This window comes from Ochotona princeps, chromosome X (assembly GCF_030435755.1).
Source record: "Ochotona princeps isolate mOchPri1 chromosome X, mOchPri1.hap1, whole genome shotgun sequence".
Taxonomy (NCBI): Eukaryota; Metazoa; Chordata; class Mammalia; order Lagomorpha; family Ochotonidae; genus Ochotona; species Ochotona princeps.
In genome coordinates this window covers 38847490-38871030 of record NC_080865.1, presented here as the reverse complement: position 1 = coordinate 38871030, position 23541 = coordinate 38847490, and the positions used below count along the sequence as shown (strand labels likewise).

The window sequence follows — 23541 nt, the reverse complement described above, 5'->3', positions numbered from 1 at the left end:
TATAATGCAGTATTGTATTGTAATGTATATAATATTTATATAATATACAAAGAATATTGTCAAAATTATCACTACATGTTATACATGTATGCCATATATTGCATTTCATATATTATGTGTAACATATATGTATAATGTATTGAATATATTTTATTACATATTATATTTTATATGTACACTGTATAATATTTCTAATATCATATTATCATGCAACATATTTTACATATACTATATTACAATGTATATTCAATGCAAAATAATATACTGAATATAATATATAGTATAAACACATATGATATGTGTATATAACATGTGATGTATATACACATACATATTATATATTATGTTATTAATATTTAATATTATGTATAATCATATAATATAATGTACAGTATATGGGATAGTAATGCATTCTATGTTGATTATATACAGTCTATATATAAATTAGCAATTACATATTTATGATTACACATAATCATATTATAATCACCTAATCATAGCTTACATATAATCATATATTATGATACTGTATAAATACATAATTTTGTTGCATTAATTAATTATATATTAGTCATATATGAATGCATTTAAATATAGTTTGATAATAGTAATATTGTATTATTATAATTATAGAGTTAATACACAAATACCTAATTCTAATAATATAATATTAATTATATGATTATGTTATAAGAGAATATCATATATAATGCAACATTGTTACATTCACTTATGTTAAATATGTATAAAAACATATAGTAATATATGAAATGTACACATATATGTGTGTGCTATATAATAATATATGCATACATATAAGTGTGTGTGTTATTACAGAATACCACACTACCTGGAAAGCAGAAATATTTGTGATTGAGCATCCAGGAAGCGTCAATATTAGAGTGAATGTCACATTACGAAGTTCTCAGCTGAATATGTATATAGCAGTGTTTGAGGACTATAATGAGCAGAATAGTAGTCCCCAAACAGTGTCTAATTGGACCTGGGAGTGAGGTGTTATTTGGAATAGCTGAGGTAGTCAACCTAAGGATCTCAAGATGAAATCAGATTTAGGGTGGGCCCTAAATCTGAATACGTCCTTGCGCACATAGAAAGAAAGGAGAGGATCATGTAAAGACTTTCAGATATTACAGTTATGAAGCCAACAGTCATGGAAAATCTGGAACTTTCATGAAAAAGAAGAAAAATGGGAAGATTCTTGACACTCTGAAGCAGCACAGACATACTGTTGCCAACAGAATTAAAATTCTGGGCTCCAAAGTTGTGGTAAAATAACGTTCTGTGGATTAAAATCATGCTGTTTATGATGATTTGTTATGGAAGTCCTAGAAAACTGTGTCAAATGGATGTTAGCTATTATTATGCTTGGGCAATGTTTTGCACAAAGATACGGTAAATATGTTGTACTAAATCAAACTGCATTGAATTTGAGCTCAAGATGAATTGCTTTCCCAGCCCATGTCAACTGCCTTTAGCTATGCAGTTACTCTTGGTAGTGACCTTTGGTTACACTGTTGGTTTGCCTTTAAACAATGCTCATTCATTTACCAGCTGCAAAACAAAGGAACTCTTCTTCCTGCTCCATTTGCTGATTGTCACTGAAACCCAGTGATGAGGTTGCAAAGACAACAAGGGCAGTCAAAGACTCCCAAGGGTCCTGTACAGCAGAGAAACTGGAAAATATATAGCCAACAAATAAACTACAACCCTAATGACCACAAGTGCTAGAGCATCACTACTTCCACTTACACTACCTATTGCGTTTTTCAAAGGATGATTCTTCCAGTCTCAATTGATTAGCATGTGGGAGATCATCCCTGGTTCTCTGCCTACGTAGCCTATGTGGAAGGTTTTAGGCACACAGCATGCCATGTCCCTGGGAGAACCCTGGGTTAACCAATCATTTTGGTTAACCAAAACCTCAACCTGGCCTGTTCACTGGTCATGCAAGCAAGAAGAGTGGGCTGAAGCCCAGTCTCTCTTCCCTGTCCTTTGATGAGCTGATCTGGGACGTCCTTGATAAAAAAAAACTCTAAGCAGTCAAATGTGACCCACAGCCTATCTGTCAGCCACACATGGTGAATCTGATCTGAGACAGATTCCAGCCCATGCACTGTACATGGCTTTTGGCCTATCTGCCTGAGCCCTAAAGGCCTATCTACCAGTTGTGTAAGTCAAATGTGAACTGTGACTTGGTTGGAGGGTCCAGAGAGACAGACATGCCTTCTGGCTAGTTACAATGTCATTGTTGGGAAGAGGGGCTGTTGGGGAACCTCCTTCCTTCTTCCCCTTTTCTAGTCTGTACAAGTTAGTGTTCACTTTACAATAAATGGACATGTTCCATCAGACTGTCTCTAGTGGTTCTTACAGCCGAAAAACACCTTTGCGTCACCCCCTCGGTGGTTTCAGGGGCCTGCTAGCAGAAAAAAAAAAAAAGGAGATTAGCCGATGTTATTATCCAACCACAACTCAAGGTTTCCTCATTCCGAGTTCATAACCCACCTCTGGGGATTTGCATTAAAGAAACTAAGGGAGGCTAATCTGAAACCACAGTAGCTACACTTCAGACTGAAAACATGTCTGAGTTGCTATTATGCTATAAGGAAGAAGGCACTTTGATGTTTCTCCCCTAAATACAATAGCATCATAAGAGGCTAACTTGAATTGTGGAAAGCTTTGTTCCATTGTAAGAGAAAATGCTGTATTATGGCAGGTGTCCTTGAGATTTTATATAGAAGAGGAAAATTTACAAGTATCATGAGTTACTCACTCCAATCTTTGGTGAGATGGCAACTAAAGCCTTAGGAAAACAAATCCTGGCTATACTTCTACTCCCAAACCAAAACTCATCCTGTGGATATGAATTGCCTGCCTAATAGTATTTAATTTTAGAAAAAGGATGTTTGAAATTAGCCAGATCAGTCTCTTTCCCATCTCGTGCTTCCTTTTGGCATAGGACACAGACACAGTGGCTCCAAGCCCCGCCAAAGGCTCGTCCGTAGCGTGTGAGGTGAGGTGTCTTACTGGGTGATCCAAGTCACCCTCCCTACATACTAGGAGGAAGAAAGATGAGGTAGCCAACCAAGCACATAAACTTGACAAGACTATAGATTGGGTGGGAAGAGGGCCTGAGTTGATCTCTAAGTGAAGGGAAGACTTAAACACAACCATGGCGACTGCTACACATAGGCTATCTTAGGGAGATATGGGCCTGAGAAGAGGAGAGATGCACAATCAGGACAGTGTGTATCCTTCAAGGAATGACTAAAGTATTTCAAAATTTGTGGTAGACCTCAGAGTCAACCATTCTGCCCAGGGGTTTGGCCAGAATGTCCCTGTGTCAAAGCTGATAAGCTTCTACCACCAAGGCACAATTTCTTAGCTTCTCCACTGTCACCCTACCTAGCTTTTGTGACAAAGGTGCTGGGGAAAATTCTCACCTTCCTTATATTGCAACACTGAAAAGATCATTGATCACTGTTATGGACACTCACAGCTTTGCCACTACAAGAAAGAAAGAACTTGGAATAGAGAAATAGTGTGCTCAGGAAAGGAGCAGATATTATATTTATGGGGAAGGAGTTAAGACACCTAATATTTGGTTTTTTTCTCAGGCTATTATGAAATAATCACCTCAAGCAAGTTCTTCCTTTCCTCTAAATTCAAGTTCCCTTGTCTAAAACAAAAATAAAGTCAGCTCCATTCACTGTACACAAAGTAGTTATACAAGCAGCTGAAAAGATGTATATGAACGAGGCTTTCAATTTCAGTAGCATTACACAGCTAAGGACTTTGGGGGGCTGTGAAGGTAATCTGTCAGAGACATGTGATGCTCCATTCTTCACCAAAATTGATTTGAGTGATCAAGCTAATCATGTTCTCTACTTTTTGTGCATCTTTCCTAAAACTCCCTAACATTGTTTTTCTCTGTATGAGGAAAACAATCATTTTGGCTCCAGATCTCTGCAGATGGACAAATCTTTACCTCAGATTCATAAAGGATCTCATAAGACATCTAGAGTCAATAAGACTCAAGCAAGCTCTTAGAGCAAAAGATTCTGGCTTTTGAAGAACACTGTGTGAAATGGTCCATCCATTAAATATGATCAATGGTTAAAAACAGTCACTCAGGAGTATTTCCATTCCATTTACTTCATGCAACATTCTTGTGATGACCTTAGTCCAATGTAAATTGACATAATATCTACTTCCATGTTCTTCCAAAAAGAGGCACAACTGGGGCCAGGAGAAGATATGAGGCTCAAACATTGCTGCCTAACACTCTTTATGTTTCATACTCTAAATATTGGTAAATTCTCATCTGTGATCCCAAAAGTGCAACTTACCAACTGAAGCTTGACATCAATATCAGGAGAAGTGACACGACATGGTACAACCACGTCTTGGGTCCCAGTAAACACAGTGATCACCAATGGTGTATCGTAGTAGGTTTGCACAAAGATCTGGCTGTCATCTATAAGAGGGGGGAATAAAACCAGCGTTATCATTAGAATGAGACTCCATAATGTTCATCTCTAGCTCTGTCAAGTTTCTACAAAAAAAAAGGAGAGCAGGGAGAGATTGTGAAGAAACATATGCAATAAGGGCTACAGCCAAGACTTAAAACCAGGTCTACTGACTTCCAGCAAGAGCTTTACCAAGAAGACCACAAAACAACACAAGTCTGTTTATTAAAGTCTGTAAGAAAAAGTGATTTTTTGGTCTTACTCCTAATTCATTGAGCCAGAAGGACAAGTCAAATCTAGCATGCCTGTCATGGTCCTTTTGATACCATAAAATATGTTATCATCAAAAACCCTACTTCTTTTCCACATAAATGCTCCAAGACTATATAGGCTTTCTGCATGTAACAATTATGTTGCATAATATCAATAGCAATTAGCAGGCCAAGCATATGATATTTGTATAACAACGATACGAATCATTTGAGTACTGTATCTTCCAATATATGTCAAATTCAATTTTTACTATACTTAATAAATGAAAATGCATTTGAATTATCATAAATCTGTGCAAATTGCATTTCCTTCTTATTTTCCCATAGGAGCACATGCGATGAAAGCACTTTACAGTATGATAAATAAGCAGAATCTCAAGCTGAGAATATTTTTAAAAAGCTTTAAAATATATAAGTTTTAAGTTGTGGATCTTGAAAAATGATCCTGGCAAAGTTGGAAGCATTTGCAGTTTGATCTGTAACCAGACAAGAACACTTTTGCCATGGTTATTCTATATAGATCTGAAAGTTTCAGTCAGAATTATTAGTCCAAAAAAAAGGGGGGGGGGAATTCAAAGGGAGACAAATGGAAAAAGAGAAAGTGAAATTATCCTTGTCTGAATATGATATGATTCTATATATACAGAAGAACCAAAACCTCACTAAGATACTATTGTAACTCATAGGAAAGTTTGGTAAAGTTGCAGGATATAATATAAATACAAAAGTCAATGGCATTTGTACACTCAGTCAATGTTATTGCTGAGAAAGAACTTCCAAAATAAGTCCCATTCACAATAGCGACAACAACAAAAAAAGTAGACACATTGGAATAAAGGTAATGAAAGAGGTGAAAGATCAGTACAATGAAAATGTCAACACATTAAATAAACAGACACAAAAATGGGGGAAAGTGAAAGAATATCATCAAAATCGCACACTACTGAAAGCAATTTACCTATTCAATGAACTCTCAGTGAAATTACTAATGACATTCTTCTCAGATCTAGAGAGAATAATGCTAAAATTCATGTGAAAACACAAGAGACCCTGAATAGTTAATGTAATTTTAAGCAACAAGAACAAAGCTGGAGGCATGCCAATAGCATGACAAAATGCACTAAAAGGCAGTTGTCATCGAAAGAACCTGATACTGGAACAAAGACAGACATGAAGACTAATGGAACAGAATAGAAACTCCAGAAATTAATCCACACATCTACAAACCACTAATATATGACAAACAAACTAACAATACTTGAAGTAAGTGCAGTCTCTTCAAAAGATGGTGCTGGGTAAATTGGATCTACATATACAGAAATATGAAACAAAACCCGTACCTTCCATCTTATACAAAAATCAACTCAAAATGGATCAGGAATACAAATCTATGACTTGATACTATGAAATTACTACAGTAAACGATTGAGAAACTCCTCAAGAGATTAGTATAAGTAATTTTGGGGAGGGTGAAATATACTAGAAGCACAAGAAATTAAAGCAAAAATAGACTGATGAGACTGTAGAAGGTTAAGATGCTTTGGGACTGTGAAGGAAACAGTCAACAAAGTAAAGAGGTAATTGACAGAATGGCAGAAAACATTTCTAAAGTATGTAACTGATAAGATATTAGTATTTAGAATCTATAATCAGGTAAAGAAACTTAATAAACAGCAAAATATACAATGAAATTTAAAAATAGGCCAAGAATTTGAAGAGGAAATTTTAAAATGATGAAATGCAAATGAACAGATTTAGATGAGAAAAAAAAAGTGCTCCAAATCTCTGGCCATAAGGGAAATGCAAATAAAACACAATGAGGTTTTACCTCATCCCAGTTAGAACAGCTATCATCCAAAATCTAAAAGAAAGACAATAAATGCTGACATACAACATGATCTACCATACAACACAACCATACCACTCCTGGGAATTTACTCAAGCTAAATGGGCTCAGCATATGAGACAATGATTTGTACATCCATGTTTAATGCAGCTCAGTTCACAATAGCTAAGATACAGAATCAACACTGATGTCGATCAACTAATGATTGATAAAAGAAAATGTGGTATACATACACTATGGAATATTACTCAGTCATAAAACAGTGAGATCCTGTGTTTGCAACAAAATGGATGCATTTGAAAACCATTATGCTTAGTAAAATAAATCAAACAATATATACATATATCTGTATATAAATATCAGATGTTTTCTCTAATATAAAATATCAAGAAATACAAGCATATGAAATGGTTAGTTTGGGATATGCTTGAGATTTTTAACCCATGTTTATGCTCCTGTGAAACTCTGATACTCCTATTTGTCTTGTTGGAATTATACTTATGGGATGCATAAAATCCGTACTCTTTATATTTAAAAAAAGGAAGTTTAAAAGAAAAATGACCTTGGCTGCCCTATATTCCTATCATCACAACTTTGCCTTTTCAGTGAAACCTGCTACTAATCATTTCTTTTACAAAAAATATCTGTTTTTACTGGATAGCCAGATTTACAGAGAGAAGAAAAGACAGAAAGATCTTCCCTGTACTTGCTCATTCAACAAATAGCATCAATGGCTGGAGCTGAGCCAACCTAAAGCCAGAAGCCATGTACTTCCTCCAGGTCTCCCACATGCAGCTGGGTCCCAAGGACTTGGGCCATCCTCCACTGCCTTTCTAAGACACAATCGGGAAGCTGAATGTGAAATGGACAGCTGGAACATGAGATAGCACCCATATAGAATGCCAGTTCTTGCAGGTAAAGGATTAGCCAATTGAACCATGCTGTGGGCTCCAATCAATTCTTATTCTGCACTTTATTGTTCCTTAAGATGTCATCACAAATAGTTGGGAAGTAAACCAACAGATGGAAGATCTCTTTCTTGCTGGGGTCCCTGCAGTGGTTGTGGAGGACACAAAGGTGTGTGGAGAACTCTTCCACTGCAAGCCCAGCGGATGTCTGTACAAACCACCTGAAGGCGGTTCCACCTTCCTTTGCATAGACACTGGACTACCCCACTGAAGAATTCTGAAATCCACTGTTTGCTGCTGTGGAGTTGACTTTTTACTATCAATGTGAGCTTGGAGATTAATGTCAATAATAAAGTCTTGCAAAAGGACCTTTTATTATTCCTGCTGTCTTGGCTGTCTCCATAGACCTTATGCTAATCAAGGGATCTGGGTCTAGGGTTTCATTCTTTCTTTGATCTTTAGGTTCTCCTTTTTTTGTGGTACATTTCGTCCCTTAACTGATTCAAGATTGAATTGTAGAATAATTGCAGTAGGAACTTGTATTGAGAGTTTTTAGGTGAAACAAGTGGCAGAATTATCCTTGGAAACACCCACTGGACCATGACGTCAAAAGTCTGTGCCAGAGCTTATGAGGGTTTCTGTAAAAATAAAGGGGATAGATTTCTTGCATTTGTCCATCATGATCCTGAAATTTTAGTGGTCCATTTCTTCCCTCTTTATGCCTACTCCATGCACCCTTCTCGAGTACCGACTCCAGCTCTCTCTCTCTCTCTCTCTCTCTCTCCTCTCTCTCTCTCCGTGTGTGTGTGTGTGTGTGTGTGTTGTATGTTGTGTTTGTCCCTTTCGCTTCATCACTCTACCTTTCAAATTTTTTTTCTAAAGAAACAGAAGATTACAAATGCAAGCCATCTATCACTTTCTACTTATTTACCATTGGGAAAATTACCATCCATCCCTATGCCTCAAATTTCCTTGACATTTAAAAAAACTGGAAAAAATAGGAAATAAGTCTGGCAGACATATCTTAATCAAGTGATCAAATTTAATATCATCAGAATGGAATAATTTGATATTGTGAGACCCTTGATATGATGCATTGTGAAAAATATGACATCATTGTTCAATATCCTTAACAAACATGTGTCATCTAAATTTAATTACAAGACATTAACAGGTAAACTCAAACCCAGGGATAGTCTATTAAATAACAAGCTTGTGATTTCAAAAGTTTCAAGCTCAGAAAAGACAGAAAGTGAAAGAGTTACTGACTGGAGAAGACTAAGGAGACATGATTCTAAAAATCCAATGAAGAATCCTGAACCAGAATAAGTACATTAATGGGACCACTGGTGAATTATAAGATTTTTGAGGTGATATTAGAGAGTTGGGACAAATCCTATTACTTTTCCTAATTTTATTGAGTTTATATTATGTGGCAGCATTTGCAAAATCTAGAGAAAAGCATATAGAAATTATTTGTACTATTTTTGTACTTGTTTGATCAGTGTAAAATTACTTCAGGACTGAAATTAAAGAAGCAAAGATAAGCACACCCTCCCCAAAGACCCGAGGTTAAAATGAGATAACAAACAGCACTTGAGGTACATCTTCCATAATTTTGATATTTGAAGCAAATTACCTAACTTCTCTGGGCCTCCATCTCACTTGGAAAAGTAAAATAATAATGCTTGTCCTCCCTTTCCTGTAGGAATGCTGAAGGGAACACATAAAGTGAACACATTATTTTTTGTCTTAAAGAACTTTAATTATGAGTGTGGAAAAGAAACAAGAAAACTATATTTAACCCTACTGTTTACTCCTCAAATTTGTTATTCATCATCTGTCCCTGAATTATAAGAATAGCCATCTGATCTTCTGCCTGTTTCTACTCTGTTCTCCCAGGAGTCTGTTTTCTAGCCAGAGTGATCAGGTAAATTCTCTTTTCAAAACCATCCAATTGTTCACAGTGTATGCAGAATGAAACCCAAAATCCTTACCATAATATAAAATGTATTAAATTACCTTATCTCTCTCCCCATTTCCTCTCTGATATCATGGCCTATCCCTCCTAACATGGGCCTCTCTGCCCATTCAAAACCTCAGGGCCCTTTACACTTACCTATTCCTTTCCCAAACACTCACAGTGTGCTTTTCATCACTGTATTCATGACTTTAATCAATGTTCTCATAACAAAGGCTTTTCTCGACTCCTGCAACACTTTCTCTATACCATTATTCTGCTGCATTTTTCTTTATGACACTCACCACTACCTGATACCATGAGAGATATGTACTTGTATGTAGTAACTCTGTAATCTCCACTAGGGCAAGGATTTCCTCTGTCACGGTCACTTGCTATATATTCGAAACCAGTGAACTCCTTCAGGTTATAGTCTTATATGATTTTTGCTTCTTTCTGGAGAAGGGGAAACTGTCAAGATATTTTTCAGCCTCCCAATATCTATGACTTTGTGGCAGCAACAGCCAGGTTCCTGCCTGGGTATATTTTCCCCTTCTGTCATTAAATAATGATAGTACGGCAAGAATAAAAATTACTGGCCCATTTCTCCCTTGTGGCTAGATGTGACACTGTTACTAAGTTCTGTACAACGAGTCTCCTCAAGGAGTAGAGGACTTCTTCCTTCCTCCTTCCTCCCTTGCAATTCATACAATGCAAAAGTGATAGTTTAAAATTTTTAATTTTTTATTTTCATTTGAAAGAAAGATTTACAGAAAGAGAAACAGAGAGAGAAGCCTTCCACCCACTGGTTCACTCCTCAAATGGCTGCAATAGCCTAGGCTGAGACAATCAGAAGCCAGGAGTCTCTTTCAGGTCTTCCATATGGATACAGGGACCCAAGGGCTTGAATCATCTTCCACTGCTTACCCAAGCCACAAGCAGGGAACTGGATGTGATGTGGAGCCACTGTAACACAAATCAATGCCCACATGTGATGCTGGCACTGAAAGGAGGAGGATTAGCCTGTTGAACCACTGTGCCAGCTCCTAAGTAACTTTTCCTTAGGAATTTATGTAACTAATCAACTTCAAAATAGACATGAATTATTGTTACATTAGAAATACCTTCTTCGTGGTTGTCTTTCTGCCCACTGTTCCACCCCCACCAGCGGCACACACAATCTGTTCTAGGAGCAAAGAGTGCATCTCCATTCATATATGTGTGCCCAGCATCTCCCATGGTGCCTGGTGCATCAATGGGAGACAACAGACATTTGGAGAATGAAATATTGTAAGGTTCCATTTATCTCTAGCATTCAATGCTTATAGAAAGTGAGATGCAATTTCATATGACCCTATTAGGAATACATATTATTTCGCAGGCAGAGGCGGGGAGAGTGTCTGTAGCCTTTCAGCAGATGATCATCACATGAACCAAAGTGAAGGGAAGAAAGACCCAGAACATACCACAAGCCATGAAATAAATTTGACATGATGATTTACGCAGTAGCAGGCATTGTGAAATAACAGGTTAACACTCCGTCCTGCAAGGTGAGCATCCCATATCAGAGTGCTGCTTTGAATCCCAAGTCCCCTTCTAATCCAGGTTCCTGAGAAATAGCTGAGGCCCAACTCTTGACTGTTACAGCCATTTGAGGAATGAATTGAAGATGCATTCTCTCTCCCTCGCTCCCTCTCCTCCTCCCTCTATTCTGCCCTCTCTTTTTATGTCACTCTGCTTTTCAAATATACAAACAACTTTTAATAAAAGACCTAGCAATATAAATGCATTATTATGTTGCAAATGGAGGGCTGAGGTCATTGGAAAGCGTGCTTTCAATTTTGCTAAACAAATCAAGCAACCTCAGTAAGAATTCAATGGAAAAGGTTGATTAATGTAATTAATTTCTGAGCCACTGGCACTGCTGAAGTTAGATGACTTTGAGGCCTTGCTTTGCAGAGGATGCCCTTACTTGATAGATTTTCCTGGGATGAGCTAGATTAGTGATAACTGCCCGGTAGTAGGTAAGCAGGAGTGATGAAATATCCTGAGAAAGACAGAAGATCTCAAATCAAAATCCATAGAATATCTCAGCCTTTCAGTTTTCTTAGGACATTCAATTGTGGTTTGACTGTGGCATGAAACCCGTTGAACCTAAATGCAGTGGAAACAATGATATACCAGCTCTAGCATACAACCTGGGCAAGTAGGAGAGAGAGAGCAATTGAGCCAAGAGAGACAAACATGACCCAAATACAACTTGCTTATAGACACAAATATAATGCGTGCAAATCTTGGAGGTCTGAGCTCTTCAGATAAACATCCTTCTAATTCAATTGCCAAGCATAGACTATAGACTGCCTGGATACTTATGGTGTTCCTGAGACAGAAAGCTTGAGGATAAAATAAATTCAGGAAACATGTATCAGGGAGAACTTGTAAGAGCTGGAGTTTCACTCAGAGGCCATTAGAATTGAAAGGTTCCATAAGGACCAAGTAGTAGAGCTATTTCAACCTTGAGAAAACTGAGACTAAAGAAGGGGGAAATATTGCATGCATAGGTTCACATGATTAGATTAGTAGACGTGTATCCCCTCAACATCTTTCTCCATAATGTTGTTTCAGTTTTTTTTATCTGCAACGCCTAACTCATCGCTGCATGCATATACAAATTTACAGAGGACCTTGGGATGCCTATAGAAACCTCAGAAAACCTATCATGTTAGCAACAAATGCCAAATTGAAACAAGTTGGTCACAGAGCAGTGGTTTCTGAAACAATGAACTCCTTTTTACATATTATGTAGTATTAATCAATAACATAAAGCATTTATTATATGCCCATTTGTAATCTAAGCAGTAACTCATTTAATTCTCACAACCACTTAGTGAGACTAATTACTCTTCCCATTTTATAAATGAGAAAGCTCAAGCATAGAGAAAATCAAGAAATCACATAACTAGTAAGTCACACTTTAGACCCAGGTTATCAAGCTTTCGTGCCCATGGTCTTACAACTCAAGACATACTGAAAACTTACATGTACCTACACACACACACACACACACACACACAAAGATGCAATCACAAAGAGTGAAGTTCAAGATATAGCTCTTAATTCCTCTCCCCATCACAACCCTGTTCCCATCTCAGATCAAGCTCTTGATGGACAGGATGGTGTGGCCAGGATATTACAAAGCTTTGGGGCTTTGGGATATATGCCAGACCTACAGAGGAAAAGGTTTGGATAAAAATATGCACAAGTGACCTCTTTCCAAGATCTTTATCAGAAAGCAGAGGAAACACTATGAAACCACTCAAAATATAGTAAAAGGGGCTGCTGGGCTTTTTAAAAGCTATTTTCATTCCTGTGATTTGAACTTGTCATTCACGATATCTGGGTAACCTTCATCTAGGAAGGGGCAGGAGTAACCTAACGGACTGCTTATACATTTTTTTTCCATTCTTAAAAGACAACTCTGGCTTCGGTTCCTAAAACTGCACTAATATGATAGGCACCAGCCATATAAAGCTATTCAGAACCTGAAACATTCCTAATGCAAATGAATGCTATTGTCCAGAATTTCCAAGACTCAGACAAAACAATATATATTATTTCATTAATATTTTAATTATATGTTTAAATGATAATATTTTAGGACCCATGTTAAATATATTGAAAAAATTATTTTCTACCTGATTATTTCTACTTTTTTAATGAGGGAGTTATCAAAAAATTTTATCTTATACATATACCAGAAGTGAAAGATAGGAATAAGAACTAAATATTGATGAAACAAGTTAAAGACCCAGATAAAAGGAAAGTTACCCCAAGTTCATAGATTGTAATAATTACTATTCTTATGATGTCACTAATGCTTAAATCAATCTATGAGTCAATGTAACCCCTATCAAAATTCTAATGTCACTTCCAGTAAATCACAAAAAACAGTTCTAAAATTTGCATGGAACCAACAAAAGGTGTCAAATATCCAAAGCAACCCTGAAAAAAGGAACAAAGTCAGAGGCATCATAACTTCTGATTCAAAGTCATACAGAAAATCCATAGTAATAAAAAGAGTATGACACTGAGATGGAAACAGACACACAACCAATAAAACAAAGCAGAAGGCCCAGAATAAACCACATGTACTTGGCATTAGTTGGTTAAAAAAGCATATGGCACCACATTGTCTTTACTGAGATCTTGGCTGCTCCGCATCATAATGTTATGATACGATGCAAATTACTTAACCTCTCTGTATTCCAGATTTTCCATTTTATCTTAATAGTACTGAATCTATAGTACTGTTAGGAAGATTAAATGAGGTTAACATAAATGAAGTGTTTAGAACAGTGGCGAACACATTTAAGTAGTGCAGAAATGTCAGCACAGTATTAACATGTATACAAATGCTGGAACCACACTGTGAGGATTTAATTCCCAGCCCTGGCATTTACTGTATGATCTTGGGAAAGTCACTTAACTCCAGTATGCATCAGTTTCCTCATATATCAAATATTGATAATTCTAATATCTGTCTTAAATGGTTGCTGCATTAAATAAAATTAAAGCAGTATGTATAAGGCACTTAGCGTAATGCCTGACAGATTGTAAGGACTTGATAAACATTGCATTTCTTTCAAGTAGTCTTAGGAATAGCTAGGAGAAATTCACATCGTTTTTCTTTCTTTTTCTTGAGTCGGAGATTAAGAGCAAAAACAGAAGTCATTTGTGTAAACCATGGGGTACAAAGATGCAACTGAGCTGTCAAGAACGGAAGTCAGGAAAAAAGCGTGATGTATGTTCATGCCCTATCATCTTCTGTCTTCTTTTCCTCTTCAGAGAAAATCATTCCAACCTGTTCCAAAGCACTAAGAGTTCTGTGTATCGAAACACCAAGTAATGAAGCAAAATCCTTCAGCCTAAAAACAGAATATACACACTTACCTTTGACATACACATATACGCTGGCCTTGTCATTAAGATCCTCTGTGTCATCCGTGTCCTTGTAGCTACATGTGAAGTAACCAGTGTCACCAGCTTCTGTGTGCAAAATGGTGAGCCGATTGCAAGTGACAAGGGGATTATCAGAGCAAGGATGCTCTAAAGTACGGGCCCGGCTTCCTGCAGGCTCACTGCCCCAGGTCCAGGTCATGGCAGCCAATCCTCTGAGAATAAAACACACACACAAACACACAAAACAGGTTGGTCAGGTCTGCAAACAACAGTGCAAAAACAATTTTACTTCAGCCCTCTAATCTTAGTTCTGAAAAGGAAGCTCTGAGCATGAGAGGATTTGCACTGGGTACTGGAACACAATTGTGGCCTGGAGGAGCATTTGAAGCACAACGAGGATCCACAAACATGAGTCAAGATTTGGTCTCTCTCCTGCACTACAGTTCTTCAAACTTTTTCTCTCAGAAAAGCTCATTCCACCAATAGGTGGGCTTCAGGATTTTTGACAGTAAAATCTTAAAGATATAAGCAAAATTGAATTAATTAGTTTCTGTGTTCCTCCCTTGCTCTACTGTTTCCAGTTGGCAAATGAGGAAACAAAGGCTCAGGAATGCAAATAACCTGGCCCAGTAAGCTTCTGGAAGCTTCTGGAAGGACCAAAACTTTTATTAATATAAATATAGGTGTTTTTTTCATTGTATATCATTGTCTCACTGAATCTTAGAGCATTTTTTTTAAGATTTTATTTATTTTTATTGGAAAGTCAGATATACAGAGAGGAGAAGAGACAGAGCGGAAGATCTTCCATCCGATGATTCACCTCCCGCCCCCAAGCAGCTGCAACGGCTTGAGTTTAGCCAACCTGAAGCCAGAAGCCAGGAGCTTCTTCCAGGTCTCCCACTGGAGTGCAGGGTCCCAAGGCTTTGGGCCATCCTCAACTGCTTTCCCAGGCCACAAGCAGGGAGCTAGGTGGGAAGCAGGGCCGCCGGGATTAGAACCAGCGACCATATAGGACCCTGGTGCATGCAAGGCGAGAACTTTAACCACTATGCTATCACGCTGGGCCCCTAGAGCATTTTCCAGGAAATGAGTTTTGAATATACACGCAGCCAAATTACACTCCGTACATTCCATGGAAAGCAACATGCAAGAGTTAAATTTACATCCACTGCATTTCTTCCATATGTGAACAAAATGAATAGACCCTATCTCCATATCCCACCAAGGATTATTCTATACCATTTTTCTCCATTCTCAAAGCAAGAGAAATAGTGAAAAAGCTGGAAAAAGTGAAATGGATAGTAGAACTTAGCTTTTGAGTCTCAGCATTATCAGCAGTTTATGTGGCTTTAATTATGCAAGCTTTCAAGTTCTGATTCCTTAGCTTTAAAACAGGAGTTGTAATCCTTTTCTCCTATTGGTGTTGTAGAGTCATTAAGAGGTCTTGTGGGAAAGATCTTTGTCAAAGAAAGCCATCAGAATATCTGTGAGGCAGTAGAAGTGTGATACGTTGGTGCCAGACTTGATTCCAGTTATCATGTCAAGGGCACCTTTCCCGTATTACATTATAGCACCCCAGCATTCACACATTTGTTAGATTAGTGTTCATCATGGTTGATAATGTCACTGAAGTAAACAAAAAGTAGACCATGAAGACATGTGCAACAATTGTTCATCTAAGTACATTCCCAAAAAGCAAATTAGTGTCAATTTCTTTCATATTTGAAGCATTTTATTTTAAAAAGACACAAAGAATTCAATGATTTATTTAATAATTATATAGCAACACATAAAATATAAGCACATAAATGTAAACTTGTACATAAATATATACGTGTACATTTATTACAAATATAAACTTTTGATTTTCTTCTTTTTTTAAAAGGCTCATTTATTTTTATTGGAAAGGCAAATACAAAAAGGGAAGATAGGGCTCAGCAGCGTGGCCTAGTGGCTAAGGTCCTCGCCTTGATCCCATATGGCCGCTGGTTCTAATCCCGGCAGCTCCAATTCCTCTCTATCTCTCCTCCTCTCACTATATCTGACTTTGTAATAAAAATAAAATAAATCTTTAAAAAAAAAAAAAGAAATCTACCTTCTACAATTCCTAGCTGCAAAAAAAAAAAAAAAAAAAAAGGGAAGATAGAGATCTTCCATCTGCTGATTCACTCATCAAGTGGCCGCAAGGGCCGGAGGCCCAAAGCCAGGAGCCAGGAACTTCTTCCGGTTCTCCCATATGGCTGCAGAGTCCCAAGACTTTGGGTCGTCCTGCACTGTTTTCCCTGGTCACAAGCAGGGAGCTGGATGGCAAGTAGAGCAGCCAGGACAGGAACCAGTGCCCATATGGAATTCTGGTGCATAAAAGATTAGTATTTAGTCATTAAGCTATCATGCTGGGCCCAAACTGGTCATTTTCAATAAGATAAATGTATCAATTGTGGTTAAAATTGTCAAGAAGTATGTAATGTGAGTGGATAATTCTTATAGGAAACATGAAAAGCTAAGACAAAGAAAGCAGTTGGGAAGAGAAAAACATTGGGGGATCTGCCCCTCCCCCAGACTTCTGCACCTTGAGGTTAGAAATTGGATGTATCTCAGTGAGAGGGGGGGAAATTAAGTTCTTCAACATGAATCTTGCATTCTAGCCAACAGTTGGTCCAGAGTTTGTTTCTGTTTGAAGTCTCATCTCCACAGGGTACAATTAAGCTCCATTCAGAGGTATGTAACTTAACTGAGTGTCCTCAGGGCCAGACTGAATAAAAAAAGTTATATTCAACCCCTTCTCACCATCCCCTGTTATGGACTGAAGCGTATATCCTTCAAATTTGTATCTTGAAATCCTAACCTTCAGTACATGAGAAGATGACCATATTTAGAGACAAGGTAGTCATAGTGATGACTGAGTTCAAATGAGGTCATTGGGTGAAACTTTATCCAATCTGATTGGTGTCTTTTTAATAAGAGGAAATTAGGACACACCGAGAGATACCAGGGATATGAGCACACAGAGAAAGGCTTTGTGAAGAAAATGAAAAGGCTTCCATACACAAGCTGAGAGCAACTACCGTACCAAAACAATATCATAGTCCTAGAGGTACTCGCTGAGGCCATAAGATAAGAAAAAGAAATCAAAGGAATCCAAATGGGAAACGAAGAAGTCAAGCTTTCACTATATGCAGATGACATGATTCTCTACATAGAAGACCCAAGAGACTCAATACAGAGACTGCTAGATCTTATACGAGAGTTTGGAAGAGTGGCAGGATACAAAATTAATGAACAAAAATCAACAGCCATAGTGTATGCAAATAGCCCAAAGATGGAAAAAGACCTAACCAGCAAGATACCGTTCAAAATAACTGAGAAAAGTATGAAGTATCTGGGAATAAATCTAACCAAAAGTGTAGGAGACCTATTTGAAGAAAACTACAAACTGCTTAAAAAAGAAATTGAACAAGACCTCAAAAGATGGAGTAATATCCCATGCTCCTGGATAGGTAAAATCAATATCATTAAAATGTCTATACTGCCAAAAGCAATATATACATTCAACGCAATCCCAATCAAATTGTCCAAAACATTCTTCACAGATCTGGAAACAATGATTCAAAGGTTCATCTGGAAACACAAAAAACCACGAATAGCTAGAACCATCCTGAAGAACAGGAAGTTAGCAGGGGGAATCACAGTCCCAGACCTCTGGACATACTATAGGGCAGTGGTTATCAAAACAGCCTGGTACTGGCAAAAAAATAGAGAAGAAGATCATTGGAGCAGAATAAAAACACCAGATGGGAACCCACACAAATACAGCCAAATAATCTTTGACAAAAAGACAAAGGACAATCCAGGCAAATGGGAAGGTCTCTTCAATAAATGCTGTTGGGACAACTGGTTGATATCCTGCAGAAACAAAAAGATAGACCCACATCTCTCACCATACACGAAGATCAAATCTAAATGGATAAAATATCTAAACCCACATCCAGAAACCTTCAAACTTTTGGAAGAAAATGTTGGAAATACTCTACAAGATCTAAGGGTAGGTCCCGACTTCCTAAAAAGGACACCAAAAGCATTAGCAATCAAAACCAGAAGAAACAAATGGGACCTCATTAAACTAAGAAGCTTCTGTACAGCGAAGGAAACAATCAACAAAGTAACAATATCATGGACTTCTAGCCTCTAGAAGCAAGAGAAAACATATTTCTGGCAATTTAAGCCACTCAGTCTGTTGGACTATGTTATGGCAATCTTAGAAAACTAGCAAACCTTCTGTGAGATGCTCATCTGCCACCTAAAACTATTGGTTTTATTGAGCATTGGAGTCTCAGAATTTGTTCCTCTAATTTCCTTTTCTTGATTCTTGCCTCACATGATTTGAATTTCACTCCTGCCCTTTTTAACAGTCAACAAGAGATACTTGTTTTTCATCCATGCATGCTCAGTGCTTCTAACTGCTTTAATGAATGTCCCAGTCTGATCTATTGTGGCCTGTAAAATCGTCACCCAGATGTCCCAGTCCTCAGACACAAAAAAATAGTCAAGCAGGTAGCATCCCGGGTTCAGCGAAAGGCAAAGGGTTTCCAGAAAGGGTCACATTAAAATGTTAGGCTTTGAAAATCTCTTGAATTGTTCTACTTATTTTTACAACTTTTAAACAAACATGCTTTTAACTTTAATTCCTACCGTAATAATTGGCTAAATTGGTTGTAATTTGATGATCCCACAATCTAAGCAGCTACAGAATGCTTGAATTCTTACCACAAAAGTTCAACTTTAGATTCAGTATCTTCACTGACAAGAAATTCATATCATTCTTACTTTTCAAAGGAGTCCACTATATCACCAATAAAATCTCTGATAGTTTGGTTTCAAAGTAAAAACCAACTTCATGTCACACTGCAATTTGACTTTTACTATCTCTAGAAGGAATTTGCAGAAATATGTCTTACCAGAATAATCAAGCATTAGTTGGGCATTCATTAGATGAGACTTAATGAAAATGGTACACATACCTAATTATCTGGTTGATAATGAAGGTATGAAGATCTTTAGAGTGAGTAACCCAGAAAAGGAAAGCAAATATGAAGGTCTATGATGTGTAGCCCCTGTGGGGGAGCAGAAGATGATGGCCATGGGTTATCATAGAGCATACCTCTGATTCACAGCTCCTGTCTCTAAGGATGTTCCAATATCCTTCCTGAATATTGCATGGAGCCTGATTTGACAATTGTAAAACTATTCCAGCAAGAGAAACTGAATTCTGGCAAGTCATAATAATTAATTTTCAGACTTGGGCCTCAACAGTAAGAGGATTAGAATGACTAAGTTTCCCCATCCTGATAATTTCCTGGGGGAGAATGACTGCACAGAAGCTTGAACGTTCTCACAGGCTGACTCACTGTTTTAACACTCTGTATTTGTCAGCCAGAACTTCAGATGTCTGCCTTTTAAATTTTGGGAAATTGGGCAACATGCAAAGAAAACATTGCTGAGCAGAATATATAAAACTGCAGTTTTATTATTCTACTCAGTTAAAGCAAACTAACTAATAATAATAAAACTCCAACACAAAGAAGCATGTTCAATTTCATCTGGAGCAGGACAAAGGAGTGTGAGTTCATCCTGCTCAGTGAACTTGCCAAACTACAATAGGTATGCACAGATGCAGATATGTTAGCACAATGGAAAATCTTCTGGCTTGGGAATCAAGAACCCTGGGTTTTAGAGCTGGCATCTTGAGAAAATACCATCTCCTATGCAGGTTTTGGTATTGTCATCTGTGAAAACGCACGTATAGAACTTAAAAGAATTTAGTTTTTAATTTAGAGGATTTAATATTTATTGTACTAACGAGTCAATTTTGCTAAATTACCTAGAATAAAGCCTAAAACAGAGTTAAATACCAAAGGAATGGGACTGTTAGCAGCATTATCTGCTATGTCTATCATATCTGGGTTTTTCTGTTTGTTTGTACTCCATGCTTCCACATCCAATATATTATAGAATCCTGTAAGACTTATCTTCAAATGTATTCACAACCTTACCAACTTTTTATTCCCTCGATTGCCAGTACTCTGGTCAGAGTCCCCTTTGTCTCTTATCTGGTTTTCTGTAGCTAGAGTGAGGTCTTTTAAAGATATATCAAATCAAGCCATTTCCCTGTTTAATTCTCCCAATGGTTTCTCATGACACCCAAAATCAATAAAAATTATCACTGCAATCGTTGTTGTGCCTCTATCCTACTCTCCTATCCTCCCCATCACTTATTTTTTTCCAACAATCACATCCTCCTTACTTCTCTACCATGCCAAACTTATTTCTATCTCAAGACCATTGGGTTTTTTGTCATTTCTTCTACCTGTATCATTATTCTTTCAAATACCTCCCTGGTCCCCTCTTTCACTGTCTGTGAAAATCACACTTCTCTGATCAACTTGAGTGAAGAAAAAAACTACTCTTTACTCTTTTCACCCTTACCTTGGTACTTCCTCCACAATGTTTATCATCTCCTAATATATAATCTTTTTTCTTTGTGCTTGTTCTCTGTTTGTCCCACAAGAATATCAGCTCCATGACAGCAAGGATATTTGCCCATTTTTTTTCAGTGTCATGTCATCTTCACCTAGTCTAGTGTCTAGCAGGTGGAAGTTGAATACCGGCTGAATTATGAGAATAACAATCCCTTTTTATACCTACTTTATGGAGTTAATGTGGAGTTAAAATATGTTACACACTTAAAACGTCTTAAATTGTATGTATTCTGAGTTTTGAGTCATCGTTAATTCTATACTCCTTTCTTAAATTTCCTTCTTTACATATAGGTCCTCATGTGTCCAGTTAAGAGTCCTTGCTTCCTTCAGATTACCCTTTTGCCTTTTTCATTCAACTATGAGGTGATCCTCCAGAAGTAATTAGGCCTTATCCAGGTGTGCGTATATAGTCATTGTCACCACTAGCCAAGGCATGGTTCCTACCACACTACACACACAATGGAGTCTTCTTATATCTATTAGTTTATTTTGTATTTGACACTAAGGGCAGAGATTTGTCTGCCTCAACACAATGTTTTCCATTCAAAGAATAAAGGAAATGTAGACATGAACCTGTAAAAATGTAGATCCTTAATCATTTAATTATGATAAGTATTGGATACTTAAAATTCAGTTTGATAGAGTGGAAAGTAGCATAAGGTTTCAGTCCTGTCCCTGCCCAGTTGTGTATACTTGGGCAGATATTGTCACTTCTGATGACTTCATTTTAAAGGAGGTTGAGAGGAGCTCCCTATATTTTGCAATCCTTCTGAGAAATTATTTCTGGCTTCACAAGCCATATCTCCTTTGTTTTATTCCTCCATTCCCACCTCAGGCACTATTAATCTGTCTACCAGATGAATTTTCTCTGGAATCCTCCCAGCAATGACACAAATCTCTCCCTGAAAAAAAAAAATAAACCTTTTTAAATAAAATCTCCCATTGAGATAGCTATCAGCCACCCTTCAAAAGCCTTGCATCTTCAATGGTTAACTGTTTAAAATTCATGGCCATTGAGCGCTGGGATTTATGAAATCTTAGTAGAGACATGGTGAACAAATATGATACATTGAACCATGACAAGCAAAGACACATGCAGGCAGTTAGTGGCAGATCCTCTAACTGCTAACCAATAGACCAGATGTCATTCAGAATCACTGGAGTAAAGTGGTCATACATGTGAAAGGATACTACCGTACTGATGCAGCTTCTCAATCACACTTGACACCTTAAAATACGGTTGGAGGGCCTCCACAGTGGGGAAATGATAACTCTCAAGAACCTCAAGTCTGACTCAAATCCCCTAATCAAGGCAGTCTTACTGTTAGAAGGTAGTTAACAGTAAGGTTTCCCTATGGAAAAGAGTACAGGCATCTATAGTTCCTAGAATGATCCAGTGAGGCTGTTAAAACAGAAAAAAAAAATAACATTATCACAGTTCTCACTATAATATGCCTATTTAACATAGCTCAAGTCATTCTTTTCTTCTTTCATACTAATAGAATGTTTTGCTATTTTTTTTTTAAATCAAGCATGTGACTTCCTCAGGGAAAACAGTATATTTATAAGCAGCTCTTGCAGCTAATTGTGACTATGTGTCTAAGTTCTGGTTCAAGGGCTATAAGGCAAGTATTGTAAAATTTTGGGAACTGTCCTTAAATGTAGAAAGCATTACTTTCTTTAGAAGGTCATTTTTTTCTCACTAGCTGGAATGCAGATATGATGGATAGAATTTGAGTAGCCATTTTGGGACAAATAATGATTTCAAGGAACTGGAATGCCAACCCAGATATCCACTATTCATCTTTTTTCCTATGAAATAATAAAATCCTATGTCCAATAACCACTGTTAACTTAAATTTTCTATTGTATGCATCCTATGGGAATCTTTAGTGACACATTTGTGTGTGGAATATCTTAAAGAAGCAGGGATGCTTTGCACTTAATTCAGATAAATTCAATCCAATTCACATTATTGAGTGCTTATTCTTTATCACTGCTGAATTCTACCAAACTTTACAAGAACTAAGGCCAACTCTTCCTTAAACTATACAAAGCAATAGAAAAGGATGAAATTACTCCCAAACTCCTTCTATGAGGTCAGCATCATCTTAATTCCAAAACCGGAAAAAAATACAGCAGAGAAAGAGAGCTATAAACCAATATCTTTGATGAATATAGATACAAAAATCCTGTCTTCCTCCTATCTACCACCAAAATATTTTTCCAATACCCCTTCCTTTTCATCTAAAAGTTTATAATTCTGACCTTTTACTCTGTTCTTTCCTCATCAAACACAATCTTCCTTATTATCCTCATCTATTTATATAGTTTTAACTCTCAGTTTCTGTAGACAATTCTCATATTTTCAATGCTAAACTGACTCATCTCCCAAACACCAACACCCACTCATTTATAATACAAAACTGTGGTTGATTGTTTCAAATCTAAATCTATTCACCAAAAGAAATAACATACAGAAAAGAGAGACCTACTACATGGTCTCTAAACATTTTGAAGCATGAAGTTCCTTTATCTACATGCATGCATAGCTACAAGAAAATAATAATGCG

The 23541-nt window shown here is 37.2% G+C and overlaps 1 protein-coding gene across 3 annotated transcripts in view; it reads right to left on the bottom strand.

The window, feature by feature from the left end:
• The window catches only part of LOC101519888 (vascular endothelial growth factor receptor kdr-like), a 189421-nt gene that overhangs the window by 108525 nt on the left and 57355 nt on the right, over positions 1 to 23541 (bottom strand). For all 3 annotated transcript variants that reach the window (XM_058658859.1, XM_058658858.1, XM_058658860.1), the window contains exons 4-5: positions 14424 to 14644; positions 4368 to 4495 (exon numbers count right to left, since the gene is read on the bottom strand). In XM_058658859.1, the coding sequence (XP_058514842.1) occupies positions 4368 to 4495; positions 14424 to 14644 (349 nt within the window). The remainder of the gene's footprint in view (positions 1 to 4367; positions 4496 to 14423; positions 14645 to 23541) is intronic.